An 18971-nucleotide genomic window follows, 5' to 3' on the forward strand; every position below is an offset into this window, starting at 1 on the left:
AAGGCCTCCCGTATACGTCGTGGGTCAAAAAGTGTGGCTTTCTACCAAGAATATTCCTCTCCGTTCCGTATCTAATAAGTTGGCTCCCAAATTTATTGGCCCGTTTACTGTCACCAAGATCATTAGTCTGGTGGCAGTCCGCCTTAAACTCCCTCCTGCGTACAGGAGAATTCATCCCGCCTTTCACGTATCCAAAATAAAGCCCGTTTTTCATTCTCCCATTAATCCGCCTACCCCGGTCCCCCCCCCCCCCCCCGCCGCAACTCGTAGATGGGGAGACCACCTATTCGGTCAATCGCATTCTGGACTCTAGACGGAGGGGACGCGGATTTCAGTACTTGGTGGACTGGGAGGGTTACGGTCCGGAGGAGAGAAGTTGGGTACCTGCTAGGGACATCCTGGATCACTCCCTTATCGATGATTACAATCGACAGGTAAGAGATTCTGGGGATGCCAGGAGGCGTCCTTAGGAGGAGGGGTACTGTCACAGTTCATGAATGCACCGTCTCCAGCTGTATTCATGTTACGTCATGTTGATTGTTTCATGTGGGTGTTGCCGCTGATCGTCTGATCAGCGGCAGGTGCATATCATTCCAACTGCCTATTTAACACCCTGTCTTTCGTCTCTTGTTTGTCAGATCGTTGGTTGAGGTCGTCCGTGTCTGATGTCTGATTCATGTGTTCCTGTCTTGCTTTGTCTCCTGTTTGGTTTCTGTTGGATCATTACCCTCGCTCATGGATTATCGTCACCTCCGCCGCCGTCATCATCATCAGCGCACTCAATTCACCTACTCACCAGTCTGTGCTGCCATCGTGGTTCCTGCGTCATTCTCCAACCTACCATCATCTCAAATATTATAATAAACTCTGTTAACTTGCTTTTGCCTCCTGTCCTTCATAGTCCAGCGTCATACTATCTTTAAAGTCAGGATTTTTTCCAATTACAGTATCCAAGGGCTCGAACGGATGTCCTGATAGACCTTGCAACACAATGGATAAATCCCATGAAGGAACTTGCGCAGGGCGGAAAGGCCTTAGCTGTTGCGAACCCTGAATGAAGTGAGAGACCAGCGGATGACGGCCCACTGAAGTACCATCTATATATATGTGGTTAGCTGAAATGGCTGCCATGTAAACTTTAAGAGTGGCTGGTGTTACTCCATCAGAAAAACTGTCTTGAAGAAACTCCAGTACTGAAGCCTGGATACATATTACAAATTCCACACTAGGCAATAAATAGTTTCCATTTGAAAGCATATAAGCTTCTCGTAGAGGCTGCCCTAGAATTCATTATCGTCTCGGTGGTTTCAACTGAAAGACCGGGACATATTAACTTACTCCGCTCAGAGGCCACACCCACAGCTTCCATAGATCTGGCCTTGGGAGCCAAATCATCCCTCGTGCTTGCGATAGTAAATCCTGTCTGAGGGGAATCTCCCACGGAGAGCCCACTAGCAGACTGACCAGATCCACAAACCACGGCTGTGTGGTCCACCACGAAGCCACCAACAGCAGCTGCTCCACTCTGTCCAGCTGTATTCTGAATAGCACTGCTGGAATTAGTCGAATTGGAGGAAAAGCATATAAGCTGGTCCTTGGCCAATCGTGTGCTAACGCGTCCAAGCCTAGGAGTGATGGAAGGCATAGGGAGAACCATAGTGGGCAATGCATAGTCATGCTTGATGTGAATAAGTCCACTTCCGCCTCTCCAAACACTTGCCATATATGGCTCAAAGTCTGGGGTGTAACTTCCATTCCGCTTGCTCAAGGCTCTGTCTGGAGAGCAAATCCGCTCCGAAGTTCAACCGCCCGGGGACATGAACCACTCAGATTGACAGAATCTGTTCTGAGACCAAAGAAGAATATTCCTCGCCAGCCTAAACAGGGGGCGAGAGTGTAATCCACCTTGATGATTCAGATACGAGAAAACCGCTATGCTGTCTGACCTGTTTAACACATGCAGCTCCCAAACCTGTCAAACGTCTGTCATGACAGTCTCGTGGCAAAAACAAATCCTCAACAGAAACTAGTTCAAAGGAATTTGGTTAACATTCAAAGTTTTATTGACATAACACACCTCTGTGTCATCAAAATCGTTCGATGCAAAACAATGGGGTGAAATCCTCTGGCTTTTCGTCCACCACTGAAATGGGCACATTGTGAAGTGAGCCCAGACGGATTACAGAAGATGCTTCCGCCATTAGACCCAGAAGTCTGAGACACAAACTCACCGTAACTGCGCGACCTGCTTGGAAATGGCGCAGGCATGACGTGAAAGACTGAACGCACGGGAGGGACAAATTTTGCCGACATCGCGCGAGAGTCCAAGTCTATTCCCGAAAAGGTTATCCGCTGAGAGGGGATTAAACACTCTTCTGGAAATTCGTACATAAATCGTACATAGGCTGTTTAGATGATTCAGCACCAAATCCTGATGAGTTTGCTTGAGTCTGCGATTGTGCTAACACCAGCCAATCATCCAGGTTATTTAATACATGAATGCCCTGGAGCCGCAATGGGGCCAGAACTGGGTCCATGCATTTCGTAATGTTCGAAGAGCCAAGGCTAAGCCAAAGGGAAGAACACGGTATTGATACACTTTGCCCTCTAAAGTGAATCTGAGGAACTTCCTGTGTCTCTTGATGATCTGAATATGAAAATATGCATCCTTCAGATAGATCGTGACAAACCAATTGTTTGGTTAAATCTGAGACAGAATAGACTTTACCATCAACATCTTGATTTTGCTCATCCTGAGTGAAAGAATCAAACGTAAATCCAATATTGTTTTTTTTTTAACAAAAAGCGGCTGTAAAAACCTGACTCCATCTGAGAGGGGTGTACTTTTATAGCCCCTTTTCCCAGCAGAGATGACATCTCCTGCCACAGCACTGCAATTTGGAAAATGTTAGTGGTTTCAAAGCATCCGCCTGTGACTGCAGCGTTCCCACATGCATTATAATGTCCAAGCACGGAATGCTCACGGTGTCTCAAAGTGATAGCTAGATCCAGTGATGCTCGAGGCGCCTTTTGCTGAGAGACAGTCAATGTTAGAGCATGGGGACTGCAGTGAGAAGGTTGGATATTCATTAGTTGTCCAACAGCGATCTCTAGTGGAGGGCACAGTCGCTGACAAACAGCAAGGGAAGCGTATGTGTCAAAGTCGCTGCGTTTCATTGTGTATAATCCTGAAGCGTATCCAAGGCAGGATTTAATCCAACAAGATAAACATCAGGCCCCGCCGCTAGCGAGAACGGGCAGTCCTTGTCAGCCTCTTGTGCCGTCCCTCAAACTCTGAAGGCTGGATTTCGCAGAGTGTCTGAGGGGTGCTCAAAGTGATAGCTCGATCCAATGATGCTCGAGGTGCCTTTTGCTGCGAGACAGTCAATGTTAGAGCTTGGGGACTGCAGTAAGAGGGTTGGATGTGCTTTAGCGGTCCAACAGCGCTCTCTAGTGGAGGGCACAGTCCCTGACGAATAGCAGAAGTATCAGGAATTGGTGTTAGGGGATTGAGGACGAGAGCATTTTGCCATCTGACTCAGGATTTCTGTAATGTCGGCAAGATTAGCCAAGGTGGCGCTCGACCGTTAACATCCCCGTCATAGAATGGTTCACTGCTCAGGCAGTGTGTTTGGTAGCACTTAGTGCCAAAACTGTTGCCCGCCGTATCTCTTTTACAGCCTCGGCTTATGATACCTTTTTTGTTAAAAACCGTCATAAAGTGGTGTAAAATCTTTGCCGAGATTAGACGCGACTCGAGCCTTCGAGAGGGGGTGAGACGTTACTCTGAGTTCAAAGTCGCGGTTGGCAAACATCGTTTAAGCGAAGTGGAAAAAACTCCAGTGTATACTGTCCTCATAGTCCAAGCCACACACATCGCCCCAAACCACCGCCTCGTGTGGCACCTCGGCAACCGCAGAATTGTTATGGCGGGGGTTAGACGCGAGGGCGACCTAGAGAAAATTTACCCTCCCGAGCGCAGAACTTTAGCCGCAGGCTATCACATAGAGGACATGTCGAGAGGCTGCTAAACGGAACTCTCATGAGTGCCTCCCTGTGATAAACCTGTTATACGGCTCCTTACCTTTCGTTGACTCATCGTGTCCACGAAGAGGAGTTGAACACTGCTCGAATAATTGTTGCTGAGAATGCAAGATGCTTTCCTAAGGCACAGAGAATTCACTTTCCTGAAGGAAATGAAATCTGAGCGAAATAGCACGTGGCACTCAAGAATACTATGTGTACGCCAAGCGCTATTTGGCCAATAAAATTGGCGGGATGGTATAGGGCTTCAAACATTCGTCAAACCGAAAGGTGTTCCCATACGGTGACGTCACCGCAGCATCGAATTGACCTATGAAAGGGAACTCTAACAGAGTTATATTTAATTAGGTGTCGTTTCCCGTCATTTTCTGTTAGAAAGCAAGAGACTGCTTATTACAAGCATACGAGAAAGATACGGCTTGTGAAAAGTAAACACTTGACATTTTGTTTTGCTTAATTTTAATAAAGTGATAATGACTTGCGTAAAAGCCTGTCGTACTTTATTGTTGATATATAAAAAATATTTGTAACATTGACAAACAGGTCCACTGAAGTGCCTTGAAATGCGCAGCGTTATTCTTTGTGGTGTGTGCGGCTGCCTAATCATTTTCATAAAATACGAAAAGAACATGACTATGTTACTAGTTAAACCATGGTAAAAACAACGTTTTGCTACACTAACCATATTTTCACCCTGGTAGCCTATTTGTAGTAAAACCTGTTTTTATACAGTCTATGAGTAAAACTGTGGTTATAGGCTATAATTGGCAATTAAAAAAACCTGGCTAGCCTACTACACATTTACACTTTTTGCGATAGAATTGCTACAGCCTCTTTAATTTCTTCAACAAAAACATGTGGACATTAGGCTACAACCCTTACCAAAATGAACCATGGTTTTATCGTAGTAAAACTGCTTAATTTTATTTTGTGGGATTTCTGAATGCTTGAGAATATAAATCAATCAGACAACTGTATTAATAAAATCACACCCAAAGGTAATTTTCTAGAGATACAACTGTAATTTATAAATAATAAAATTTAATTAAAATTGATTTATTTACTTTTATATTTTATAAAAGTTCTACAACCCGAATTCCGAAAAAGTTGGGACTATTTTTAAATTTTAATAAAATGAAAACTAAAGGAATTTCAAATCACATGAGCCAATATTTTATTCACAATAGAACATAGATAATGTAGCAAATGTTTAAACTGAGAAATTTTACACTTTTATCCACTTAATTAGCTCATTTAAAAATTAATGCCTGCTACAGGTCTCAAAAAGGTTGGCACGGGGGCAACAAATGGCTAAAAAAGCAAGCAGTTTTGAAAAGATTCAGCTGGGAGAACATCTAGTGATTAATTAAGTTAATTGATATCAGGTCTGTAACATGCTATAAAAGCTTTGTCTTAGAGAAGCAGAGTCTCTCAGAAGTAAAGATGGGCACAGGCTCTCCAATCTGTGAAAGACTGCGTAAAAAAATTGTGGAAAACTTTAAAAACAATGTTCCTCAACGTCAAATTGCAAAGGCTTTGCAAATCTCATCATCTACAGTGCATAACATCATCAAAGGATTCAGAGAAACTGGAGAAATCTCTGTGCATAAGGGACCAGGCCGGAGACCTTTATTGGATGCCCGTGGTCTTCGGGCTCTCAGACGACACTGCATCACTCATCGGCATGATTGTGTCAATGACATTACTAAATGGGCCCAGGAATACTTTCAGAAACCACTGTCGGTAAACACAATCCGCCGTGCCATCAGCAGATGCCAACTAAAGCTCTATCATGCAAAAAGGAAGCCATATGTGAACATGGTCCAGAAGCGCCGTCGTGTCCTGTGGGCCAAGGCTCATTTAAAATGGACTATTTCAAAGTGGAATAGTGTTTTATGGTCAGACGAGTCCAAATTTGACATTCTTGTTGGAAATCACGGACGCCGTGTCCTCCGGGCTAAAGAGGAGGGAGACCTTCCAGCATGTTATCAGCGTTCAGTTCAAAAGCCAGCATCTCTGATGGTATGGGGGTGCATAAGTGCATACGGTATGGGCAGCTTGCATGTTTTGGAAGGCTCTGTGAATGCTGAAAGGTATATAAAGGTTTTAGAGCAACATTATGCTTCCCTCCAAACAACGTCTATTTCAGGGAAGGCCTTGTTTATTTCAGCAGGACAATGCAAAACCACATACTGCAGCTGGAAATCTATATAAGGCAAGAATGGGACCAAATTCCAACAGCAAAACTCCAGCAACTCATAGCCTCAATGCCCAGACGTCTTCAAACTGTTTTGAAAAGAAAAGGAGATGCTACACCATGGTAAACATGCCCCGCCCCAACTATTTTGAGACCTGTAGCAGAAATCAAAATTGAAATGAGCTCATTTTGTGCATAAAATTGTAAACTTTCTCAGTTTAAACATTTGCTATGTTATCTATGTTCTATTGTGAATAAAATATTGGCTCATGTGATTTGAAAGTCTTTTAGTTTTCATTTTATTAAAATTTAAAAAACGTCCCAACTTTTCCGGAATTCGGGTTGTAATTTGAGGCCTTACAGTAGATGAATTAAGATAAAATGGATAACTGAGTACATAAAAAAATAAAGATATTGTGTGGCATATATGTGGCATATATTTCCCAATTTAATTTAAAATGTAATATTTCAATTGATAAAATGCCAATTATAAACAATTATAAGGCAAGAAATAAACACAAATTAAGACGTTAACTGTCTGTGCTGAAAGCAAACGCGCGTGAATGGATCGTAACTACCATAATGTGATTTGATTCTCTATGTAGTGTCATGTAGATGATTACGTAACTAGAAAACTGAACAGCCACAGTGACACCATACTGCAATAGCATGGAATTAAAAGAAAGAATAGTCTGAACAAAACTTAATTTAGAACATATTACTTTTACAGTAATGTCAAACACTTATGGATTTTGTTGAGTTGTGCCTCTAATGTGGCATAACGGATTTTTGAGTGTAATGAAAAATCATCTTAAAAAAATTATAACAAAAATATTAAACAAAAAAATAGTGGAAAAAAAGTTTCTAAATAGAAAGAAAACGAAATAGTGTTGACTATTATGTGAGCGATTGTCCCTTTATCCTGTGTCCCCTTCATGGGTGCATGTTGTGTGACAAAGACAGGCTGTTCTTTAAATCCCCTTTAAGCCACAGTGTCAAATACTGACCTATACAATACATAAAGTTCATGTGTGCTTGGTCTCTAACAACATATGGTTTTCATCTAACAGTACTCAGATCCTTTGATATTCATATGACTCTCTGTGGATTAATAGATTATTATGCTTTTAATTCAATTTATTCTGATTAGTTGCACTGTAAACTGTTGCTATACCTGCTGTTTTTGCTATCTGGTAAGCTATTCATTCTTAGTGATTACACTATAAAGGTAAGACTTTTAAAACATACAGAAAGTGAGTTGTAAGGATATTTAGATCAATGATTGGTCTCTTTGGTATGCTTTGAGAATTCATGTGAATGAAATGAGAAATCACAAGTTCTTTGGCAAAATGCAATTTCCAAAGAATTAATGCGTGATTCTAGAATGGAAGGCAGCATTAAAGTAAATACAGTAATAGTTTTTCATAATATTTTCAATAACATGCCAAAAAGGAATAGAGTTTGTATTTTACAAATGTGTTGCCATGAAGAACGATTTACCTGATTTACCATTGTGTCATTCCAAACCCATATTTCATTCAAAGTTTGAATATGCATCTGTTGTTCTTTTATGTATAGTTACATGTACAGCTTATAAGCATAAAAAACATCCAAACTAGTCCATACTATGTGTGTGCACTATATTCACAGTTCTCAAACCATATGCAAAAGCTTTAGAGGTGAAAAGACTGAAATCAAAGTTATTCAGTAATCTTAAGTAGCTTTGGATAAAAGTGCCTGCTAAATGAATAAATGAGTCTTTGTCAATGGTTTGTGAACTTGATCTACCAATTCAAAAAAAACTAAAGACTATATAACCACCTCTATCATATGCCTCAAAATCATGTACTGTTTTGTCTTTTTTTCATAAATGATGAAAAAATATATATTTTGGAAGGCCTCTTGTGCTCACAAAGGCTGCATTTATTTGATGAAAAATAGCAATTTTGTGGAAAATTATTACAATTTAAAATATATGTTTTTTATTTTAATATATTTTAAAATGTAATTTTTCCTGTGATTGCAAAACTGATTTTTTTTAGCATCATTAATCTTCCGTTTCACATGATCCTTCATAAATCATTCTAATATGATGCTTTGGTGCTTAAGTAAAAAAAAATATTATTATCAATGTTGAAAAAAAGTTGTGCTGATTAATTTAAAACATTTCTATCCATCTTTGATGGCATTTCTGAACTCTCATTGCTGAACTCTTTAATGTCACTATCTGATCAAATCTCCTCAGTTTGATTCTAGACTTGTATCGCCATGTTCTGAATCTAGCTGTCACTGAATAAAACACACATTCTTGTGAAGGGAAGCTTCTGTTTAAAGACACATGGTTTCTCATATGGCCTGTAACTCAAGCGTGATCAACACAGCTTTCGTTCCTCAGATCATCATCAAATATAAAAGTCCTGTGCGTGAAGAACCTCTCCACACTGATTTGCACAGATATCTTTTCCTGTTTTAACATCTCTTAGCGTGGCCTCACATGTGTCTGTAAATTCCAATTCATTTGTACATCACAAACATGTTTCATAGACCCATTCTTCTAATAAAAATTAAATATATGGCCATCCATCCTGGCTCTGCAAAGCTGGGATAGGCTTCAGTAATCTTTGACCCTATAAGCAAGAGTTTGGAAAATGGATGGATGGTTGGAGACCTATAATTATACTACAGGACAAATTGTCAGCGTAGACCTCGTTTCCTTACATGCTTTCCCTGAGAAGGCATTTCAAACTTTAAGTTTAAAATCATTATCATAGTTGACTCTTGCCTTAATGTATCCTATGCTGTTTTTGTTAACAAAAACTAAACATAAATACAACTGAAATAAAAGATAAATATTAGATTAAAACTTAAATAAATCAATAAATAAGTACAAGTTGTACTAAATTACAAAAACTAAAACCGAAAAATAAATTAAAAGCTAAAAAAATACAAAAACTTAACCTAAAAGTAAAATAAAAATGTAAAATATAAAAATACAAGCTAATTTTAAAATATTCATAAACACTATAGCAGCATATAAATCATCCTAAAATAACACATGCTTCATTGTGTCCGCACCCAAGAGCTAATTTTAGTTCAAACAATTATCTTTTGCTAAATGTTTATAAAAGAGTTTATGTAGCTGTTTAATTAATTTGACATAATCTTGTGATGCTTTTCTACATCACATAATGTATATCAACCCAAAAAACACATGCTTATACCTAAGGTTTTTCAACAATTTTTAGAAACTCTTTCTCTGTTCATGCACATGGGTCATAGACAGTCCACAAAGCCTGAGGGGCAAGCACCTTGTTCGCCTGGTCTCTACGGTAACATGGCTTATTTGATCTACTTGCATGGATGCTGTGATTCTTGCCATGCTTCGATTTCCTGATCTTGTCATTCACTAGTGACGTCAGGCCTATTAACAGCAGAACAGCATAACCCCTGTCCAATGTCCAAGCAGGTTACATTAAGCAGAGCATCCAGAAGGTGATGGCAATTCTGGCTTTTTAGTGAGCCAGGTCCTTCGGTTTAGCTCCGCTATATATTTTGGCTCCCAAATGGTGCCTCACATCTAATTAATTAATTAATTTTTTTTTTTTTAGAAATGGTCTGACCTGTGACTGGTGTATGTGTTACACATATCACTTAAACTGTAACATTTCCTGGTGCAAAGACCTGGTGCAAAAACAATAAAAAATTAAAAAACGTAAAACCATCAAACATTACTACACATTATCATTGTATATTTTATTTATATTGAACTATCCTAAACCCATCCCAGTGCAAACATTCACACAAAGCAGCATCAAAAAGTCCTGAAACCAATGGCCCATCTCTTGAATTCCATTGTGATGATTTTCCAAGGAGCAAATTATATTTTAGATCAGTCAGCCAGCTTTCCATTTCACATCTTAAAGGCCAGCTGTACCAGAACCTTCACCATCATCACAAGAAAAAAAACAAAAGAAAAAACACGGTGACGCAATATAGTGATGCAATGGAGCTTCTGAGTTATTTTTGTACATTGCATAAAGAAGTAATCTCCTTTTGATTAAGATCTTGGATCCTGTGTACTTTCTGAGCAAAAGCATTTGAGTACTGGAACACTGTAACCAACAATTGCATAATTCCAAAACATTCATGTTAATCATTCATTGTTCATATTTAATAATTCATTCATTACTTTTTTCATTTTGCATGAAATAAAGTCTATCTGCATACAATCATAACATAACCCACTGTAAACTATCCCAATTTATCAGTCCACTCCTGACTTTCAGATGATTGAATTTCAAGCAAAAATCGCAAGAATACTGACCTTTTTGGGAAAATGAGCTTTGTCACAGGAATCAGTCTTGGATATGCTGCTATATCCAATGACCCTAATGTTAACATTTTCAGTCATATGATTTCAATAAATAAGAAAAAATACAACTTTAAAAACCTCTATAAATGATCTCATAACTTTGATCAGGTTTTGCCAACATCAAGGGATGTAAATGTGCCCACAAGGCAACCTGAGGAGAGTATGACTTAATAAACATTTAAAATAATGATTTAATGTAATATTAAATGTCCTAAAAACTGTACACACAGTAGACATCAGTGGAAAGTCAAGTACAATGTGTAATTGTGTGCACCTTTCAAATGAATAGAACTCTTTGCCTTTAACATTTGTTTCACAACAACAGTCATTATTTCTAGGCTATTACTTAAAACTTTCAAGGAATTTGACGTGTCTAATACAGCTATATGGGGGTCTAGCTTATATGTGAGCACGTGAAGTCATATGCTCATAATTCTGACGCTCATTTGTGTCTTTACATTCAGACTAGCAAATCACGAATCAGTTTACGCCGTTTGCATGACTGTAACGCATTATTCAATTACACCCCATAAAAAGGGTGTGACGTGCAAAACACAATAGGGCGCGCGCTCACACTAAACACCGACGAGTTCAATTGGTCAGTGATAGTGGAGGGCACCTATAAAAGCCACGCTGAGTTAGTGAGAGAGACTTACACTGCGACTGAATCTCAACTCGAGAGGCACTTACAACGACCAATACCTGGGAACCGGTTGCAGTTCTGAAAGAATATACATCTGATTGCATTTACGGCTTTGATTTTAAAATATATAACAATATTTATAATTCATTCTCTCTTAAATAGTAATTGAAACTGCATTCAATGGAATACCAAAAGGCGGCAGAAATAAACGGTTTGTGCAATGGCAAAATTGTCACAGAGTATCTCTGTCGTAACGGCTTTAGCGAGCTGACAGTCGATTCGAAGAAAGTCCCTGTGCAGCACAAACACGAGACATCCCGGAAAGAGGCGGAGGACGAGTCGCGGTTACCTGCTCTGGAGGCGGCGTACTCAACCATCCTGCGAGGTCTGGGAGAGAACACGGACCGACAGGGGCTCCTCAAAACCCCGCTCCGTGCAGCTAAGGCCATGCAGTTCCTGACCAAAGGCTACCACGAGACCATCTACGGTGAGTATTACTATTATTATGCAGAAAATAACTACAACATCTAATTTAATTACATTTTATGATATTTCGTTTCAAATATAGGGTTTTAAAACAACGTTTAAGTTGGCAAGTTATAAGTTAGGCAACAGAAAAGTCACCAAAGACTATAACAATTGTGAGGAGAGTGAATTGAGTCAATTGTGCTCCCAAAATGACTGACTTATTAAGTAGACCCTCTGAAAGTCATTGGATTATTAGCACATTGGGTATATAAAAATGTTACGTAAATATGTTATAAATATGTTAATTCTGAAAGTTTGTTATTTTATAGCTTTTAATATAGGCCTATAGTTCCATTGTTTATTTTATTTAGACCTGATGTTTTTCAGACCTGATTTTTAGTTTCTACTGATAATTTTTAGACTTAAGTTTATTTCGTAGCTCATCATCACTAAACTCGGGTTTTATAAAATGCATTTATGGGTATGAATATAGCCAAAATTATGATCACGTCATAGTGCTTATCAATGGATTATGTTTTGGCAGTCATAATACCAAAATAATTTTACCTAGTGGTGTGTCTGACAATTCCACTACATTATTGAGTTGTTGTATAAAATACTTACAACATTCTGGAATTGCTCAATTAGTCTGCAACAGTTGCTGAAAGCACCAGCTTCAATAGCCTGATTGGTGTAAAAGACTACTTTAAGTAATCGCATTTAAGTTGCTATGTATTTGCCTCTCTCCTGAGCTGACCTGATTTATGAGAGGGTTTTTAATGCATATTGTTTTTAAGTTCCTTCATAAACCCTTCCATATGGAAATTGTGTTTTCCAGTAGCAAAAACCCCATCAAAGTTATGTTACATAGTAAACAAATGTTTATCATGTTTCACAGATATCCTTAATGATGCCATCTTTGATGAAGACCACGAGGAGCTAGTTATTGTGAAAGATATTGACATGTTTTCACTTTGCGAACATCATCTAGTACCCTTTTTTGGCAAGGTATGTCTCCGTATCTGCTGATAATTTCATTGAAAGATGCTTTTAGTCACTCATACTACTTATGTTATACTTTTTTATGTTATGCTTGATGTTGCACCTTTAAGTAAGGTGGTTTCATAGGTTGTGAAGAGATCACTGATGCATGCATTTGTCTTGGACTGGGAGAGTGTTGAGTGCTGGGAGGTCAATAGGTCCATTTCAATGACCTTATATTAATTAATTTGTAGGTTCACATAGGATATCTGCCAAGTAAAAAGGTTGTTGGCCTCAGTAAGCTTGCAAGGTGAGTATATAACTTGCAAACACACACACACACACACACACACTCACACAGACACAATTTAGTGTGCTAGTCTCAGACGGATGGTAAAGGGCCTCGTTCTCACATCAGTGTGGGTCCGAAAAAGAGACCGTATTAATTACAAGTGGCTGAGTTCTTCTGTTATCACAACCCATTCACTTGAGGCTTACATCCAAAGCCTGGCACAGTATCCTTTCCCATCTGAAAAATGCCAGACTAGCTGACTTCTGGCGCTGAGGAAATCCCCCTCATCTCCCACCTCCACTGCGGGGTGGTGGTGGGAACCATTAACATTGCAATCCTCACAAAATATCATGTGCAGCCTGGTGCTTCCTTTGCCTGAGTAAAATAAACCAGACTTCATGAGACACATTCATCAGCCCCATTGATGTCTTTTACTAATCTTATTACACAATTGTTTAGAATATTTACCATTTTCACTATAGTTATATACATTTGAGAAACAATATTTTGAGATAAATGTTTATGAGAAAGAGGGTCAGAGTAACACCATATACCATACATACTTAAAAACAGACAGCAATATTCTGCTAATATTTTCATCTTAGGGAAATAGCTACATATTAAATTGGCTTTCTGGAAAATGTTAAATTTTGCTGTAGTGTTTTAACATACTATGAATTTTTGTCCTTCTTTAGGATTGTTGAAATCTACAGTCGCAGACTTCAAGGTAACTATCTTATTATTATCTAGATATCAAAAAAGGGAGATCTTTTTTTTTTTTTTTTTTTTTTTTTTTTAAGAGATAATGCTTTTATTCAGCAAGAATGCATTAAATTGTAAAAAAGTGACATTTGTAATGTTACAAAAGATTTCTTTTTTTTTTTTTTTTAATTGTGTTCTTTTGAACTTTTCTTTTTTTATTCCTCAAAAAATATATTACGGTTTCCACAAAAATATTAACGAGCCCAACTATTTTCAACATTGACTGATGTCAGCATATAAGACTGATTTCTGAAGGATAATGTGAAACTAAAGACTGGAGTAATGACTGCTTAAAGTTCTGCTTTGCCAACACAGGAATAAATTATATTCTGCCATTTATTAAAATAGAAAAGTTATTTCAATTGTAATATTACACAACATTTATACAATATTAACATATTACAATACTATTTTTACTGTACTATATTTTTTTTTTTTACCAAATAATGCATCCTTTACTGTTAATTTTGTTTATTGCAGTCCAAGAGCGCCTAACAAAGCAAATAGCAATGGCTATCTCTGAGGCCTTGCAGCCTGTCGGTGTGGCAGTTGTCATCGAGGCAGCGTAAGTATTTGAAAAACGAAACACAATCATTTGATTAGATTGCAAAAGATTATTTAAAGTTATTAGAGCTTATATTATTTAAGTATGCAAACCCAAACCTAATACTATAATATTGTTTTTGTAGTCACATGTGTATGGTCATGCGTGGAGTGCAGAAGATGAACAGTCGTACTGTGACCAGTGCCATGCTGGGCGCGTTCAGAGAGGATCCAAAAGCTCGAGAAGAGTTCCTGGCCCTGACAAAAAGCGCACCGTGATTACACTTCCTTTCCTGCCCTGACTCCATCAGTTGGTTTACAGCCAAACTTGTCAATGGATATTCTCTACATTTAAAAAAAAAATCCTCCATGGTGCTAAGAGAATCACACTGAGCCAGAGCTGTAGATCTTTCCACCAGCTACTGAGAGTCAGCCTGCCGCTGACTCAGGGCTCTTCACTGTTTGCATATATAAAATGTGAATATTGAAGGATCAGTGTTACATGAACAACTAGTTTTGAGTAAAAGACCTTGAGAAACTAACACTGAATGGCCAAAAATGCAAACAAACTAATAGAATTATGTGTAACTTCTATGATCTTCTGTGATTAACAATTAATAAATTAACACATTGCCTCAGATACTTGTCTAACAATATGACTTTTTAAAACTTGACGATACTAGAACTAATTTGTATATAACTTTAAAATAATTTTTTTTTTGTCATATTCTGATATATTTACTTTGTCATATACTCTGATATATCTGAATATTTAAAAAAAAATACTAATCATTTATAATTCTATCAATGAAAGGTTTTTTTGTGACATTACTGTGTGGCATAATTTATATTTGGTTACAAATACACAACATTGCCATTTAGGATATTGTCACTTTTTTTTTTTTTTACATAATATATGCAACTGAATTGTATAAGAAAACCAATGTCAACTATGCCAAATCCAACAATAAAGCACCATTATGAAATACATTTCTCTCTGCTTTCTTTTGGAAATGAATGATTTCTGCTAAATGGTGTCACAATTTTATTTGTCAAGAAATATTTACAGATGTAAAAACAGTCTCTTCGGCGTAATAGGTGTCCCGGAAAATTCTTAAATGAACTGATATTAAGGAAATTATATTTTACAGTATCTAAGTAAGTATTGCTATGTTGTGACTTCTCGCACTTAAAATGTGGCAAAATAAAATAAATTACACATACTGCAAGAGTATCCGCAAGTTCCTCTATACAAATCCTATTATGATACTATTATGTGGGTTCAAGAGACATGAAATCCAAAACTATGCAATAACAAATGATCACTGAAGAAGGAAACAAGATCTCCAGAAAACATCTACAACAGTGTTGACAAAAAGAACCAGTGGCAGAATAATAAGAAGTGGAAACAGGATATTACATTGAGCTCTTGTCTGTCTTATATTGGCATGTCACTGTCTATTTGTTTCATATTTACATCAGATTCTGTGAAAGTGACGTTGCCTAGGAAACAGTAGAGGAAATATCACTTCAAACTAGATATATTTCTTCTTTTTTTCATTGTGGGAAGAGGTAACATTTAAAAGTCAAAGTCTAGACTTTAGTAAGGTCCAATGGCTAAGTAAGTAAAAAAAGGGCAATAAATTGCCATGAGGAGAACTTATTTTTATTAAATGTCTTAACCTCTGTCATCATGTTTGGTAGTATTAAAATGATAAATTATTTACTTAAAAAAACAAAAAGGAGACCATTTACAAAACATGTTTCATTGTCCAAACAGTACAAGCCAATATATTGCTTGAAGGTTGCTAAGTGAGAGAAAAATACCACTGACATATTTTCACATAAATACAGTCAGTGCACACCACTTCGCCATAAAACACTGCAAATTTAACTCTTCTGTGAACTTAAATGATCATTCTCAACACTTGGAAGTCAACACAGTAATTCACAAACATTCCCTTCTCAGCTAAAGACGGTTCTCCAGGAACAAACACTAAATCAAACTGAGGTCTGTTTGTAGTTCTTGGTATCAATAACCTTCTTCCCACACATGGCACAGATTCCTGTAAAAGTAGAAAAAGAGTGGCGGTGAGAACATATAGATGTGTGACGTAAACAAAAGAGCATCTAAGCATGTTTCACTATCAGTCTCACCTTTTTTGTAAGCACATCCCTGGCAGTAATGTGAACCAGACTGATGGACAGAGCTTTTGCATATCCTGCATGTGGCAAATCCAGATTTCCCATAAGGATCAAATCTGTCAAAATTGTAAACATATTTTCATAACGTCATCATAACTCTCATATTTACAAGACTATGATGTTGAAGCATAAAACTCCAAGCGACAAACCTGGCTTTTTTTGAAGTCAGCATTTTATTTTCATTAAGCTTTCGACCACCACTCTCTGAAATGTAACAAGTTTTCAGGTCAGTATTCCGTTTTGACGAAGCATAAATACAGATGTATAAAAGAGTGAGAGATATAAAACATTACTGAAGCTTTAAAACAATTACCTGTCGTGTTTCTAGCCCCATCTTTCCAGGTATCTGGCGTGATGACTCGCCCCAGTTTCTTCTCGCCTGCGGAGGACACCAAAACATACGTAATTCACATAAGACCCGACAAATTCCATGTTTGGTTGTCGTCATATTGATGTTTATCAATGTCGAGATAAAAATAAAAACTGCAAGAGACGTTCATATTAATAACACATTGTGTTGTTGTTTCTTTCGCTGGTCTTGCTAGCGAGCCAATGCTACTGAATTATTGCACGAGCTCCAATAATAATGACGAAGAGACACTGGAGTAAAACAAATTATCCGGTTATATACATTGTGATTTATGATGTGCCAACTCACACTTCTCGCAAACCATCTTCAAATGTGTCAGATAATCGTGAATAGCACGTCTACGTAGTTCTCAGTTGTTGTAAAAATGAAGCTAGAAACTCTGCTTAGTCTAGTGACGAATTCGAATTAGATAAGTTGTCAAAATAAAGGTCCCAACAAAATCACTCAATGTAGTTGTATTTAGCGAGAAACGAACAAAAAAATATGTGGAGTAACAGTGAATACTACTACTACTACTAATAATAATTATTATACGGTTTAAATAGTTTTATTATTAGAATCTTTAATCAGGTTTTGTTTAGATGAAAGTGATGGTTGGGGACTTATTCTACCGGAAGTACACGACAGTCATATTTTGTAAATAAACTGATCTACTTTTATATATTTTTGTAGTCTTATGGCATTCGGACCAAAAAGGGTACGATTGTAATTTGTACATATCTGTTTAAGTGCTTGATGAATCTGGTGAAGCATTGATTTAGGATTTTTTATTTGTGGACATACACTTAAACTAGTCACTCCACTCCACTGGTAAGTCTTTACTTCGAAGTTGTGTTAATTTTTAAATTGATCACTTATTTTAGCTTTTTTTCACAAATGGAGATCGCCAATCTCATTATTACGTTGGGTTCTTATCTGTGTTTTTTGTTGTTTGACCTTATATGAAATAGTTCGACAGTAACGCACACGACTTTAACATCTCTCTAGCAATCGTTCATTCATCCCATTAAATTTCACTTACTCTCATTGTTCTTTATCAGGTAGCACCCACTAAACCTCCATGATGTGGGATGTTGAGATCAGGGGCATGGCATCGGCTCATGCAATTGTTGCTTCCTCCATCTTCATGGCAACTGTGATGCCTGCTGTGTTTGTGGAAAACTTCTCTGTTTATGGGAGCCACATGGTTTGGCTGTACTGTGTGGCTGGATCTGTTGCTGTGGTCAACATTACAGTCTTTTGGCTTCTTGGCATCAGCCCACCAACAAAGAAGAACACACTGAGCTACAAGGTAGAGATGGGCAAGATGTTCTGCAATTATACACAAACATAATCGATGACTTTCATAACTTGTTGAATTTCCTTTGTTTTTTCTTTGACAGCTCAACGGATTGTTCAGATCCTGTCTGTACTTTTTACTGTCATGCCTCTTTTTTCATACTGTGGTGGTACTTTACGGTGCACCTTTGCTTGAGTAAGTACGTGCTTGTTTATTTGTTTGTTGTCCCAAAATGTAAAATACCAATGTATAAGTCATGCATTACATTGTAGGTCTGCTCTGGAGACATTTTCTCTGGCTGTGCTGCTGTCTACACTCACAACACTGAGATGTCTCTGTGTCCTGGGTCCTAATGTACAGGCGTGGATCCGGGTTTTCAGCAGAGATGGGTAAGCGCAGGATAAACTCTCTACATAAAGCACTGGAACTATTGCCTGCTCCCTGGTTTGTGTGTGATTGGTTCAGAGACAGTCCTCAGTGGCTGGAATCCACTAGATGGAGACCTTGTCCAACTTTGACGAATGGGTGCAACAGTTCTTATAATTTCACAGACGGGATTATTGTATGATGAACACATTATAACTAGAATAAATGAAGCAAAACCCATTTGAAATGACAGTTGCAATGCTCAAATCCTAGTATGTGGGTAACTTAAGTGTGTCTTAATGCTCTCTCAGATCAAATCCATTTTTTTCTTCACTGTAGGGTGGTCTGTGTATTGTTTTAGCTTTATTTAAATGTTAGTTAAGTGTTAGTAAAAATTATTTTCGTATTAATAGAGACTTTACTGTCCCTTTTGGTCCATTTAATGCATC

The 18971-nt window shown here is 37.8% G+C and overlaps 3 protein-coding genes across 7 annotated transcripts in view; 2 read left to right on the plus strand and 1 right to left on the minus strand.

The window, feature by feature from the left end:
• The window catches only part of LOC132121496 (phosphatidylinositol-glycan biosynthesis class F protein-like), a 358018-nt gene that overhangs the window by 335843 nt on the left and 3204 nt on the right, over positions 1-18971 (plus strand). Inside the window, exons 1-4 of one of the 3 annotated variants that reach the window (XM_059530957.1) lie at positions 17488-17710; positions 17922-18168; positions 18260-18351; positions 18429-18545. In XM_059530957.1, coding sequence (XP_059386940.1) covers positions 17938-18168; positions 18260-18351; positions 18429-18545 — 440 coding nt within the window. In that variant the 5' untranslated portion in view covers positions 17488-17710; positions 17922-17937. Of the gene's footprint in view, positions 1-17487; positions 17711-17917; positions 18169-18259; positions 18352-18428; positions 18546-18971 lie in introns of those variants that run through there. The other 2 variants (XM_059530958.1, XM_059530959.1) reach the window with 2 other exon arrangements.
• gch2 (GTP cyclohydrolase 2) lies at positions 11252-15292 on the plus strand. Its single transcript, XM_059530932.1, has 6 exons — positions 11252-11743; positions 12623-12732; positions 12960-13015; positions 13693-13724; positions 14240-14324; positions 14449-15292. Exons 1-6 carry the CDS (start codon positions 11437-11439, stop codon positions 14579-14581), a joined length of 723 nt encoding a protein of 240 aa, XP_059386915.1. The 5' UTR covers positions 11252-11436; the 3' UTR covers positions 14582-15292.
• cript (cysteine-rich PDZ-binding protein) lies at positions 15335-17307 on the minus strand. Of its 3 annotated transcripts, none has more exons than XM_059530935.1 (5): positions 17166-17307; positions 16821-16886; positions 16657-16711; positions 16460-16524; positions 15335-16368 (listed from the first exon to the last, which is right to left on the minus strand). In XM_059530935.1, the coding sequence occupies exons 1-5, from the start codon at positions 17179-17181 to the stop codon at positions 16304-16306; spliced, it is 267 nt and encodes an 88-aa protein (XP_059386918.1). In that variant the 5' UTR covers positions 17182-17307; the 3' UTR covers positions 15335-16303. The 3 variants fall into 3 exon arrangements, with proteins under 3 accessions (XP_059386918.1, XP_059386916.1, XP_059386917.1); XM_059530933.1 differs by having other exon boundaries at positions 16460-16563; XM_059530934.1 differs by having other exon boundaries at positions 16297-16368; positions 16617-16711.

Source organism: Carassius carassius, chromosome 39, assembly GCF_963082965.1.
Source record: "Carassius carassius chromosome 39, fCarCar2.1, whole genome shotgun sequence".
Taxonomy (NCBI): Eukaryota; Metazoa; Chordata; class Actinopteri; order Cypriniformes; family Cyprinidae; genus Carassius; species Carassius carassius.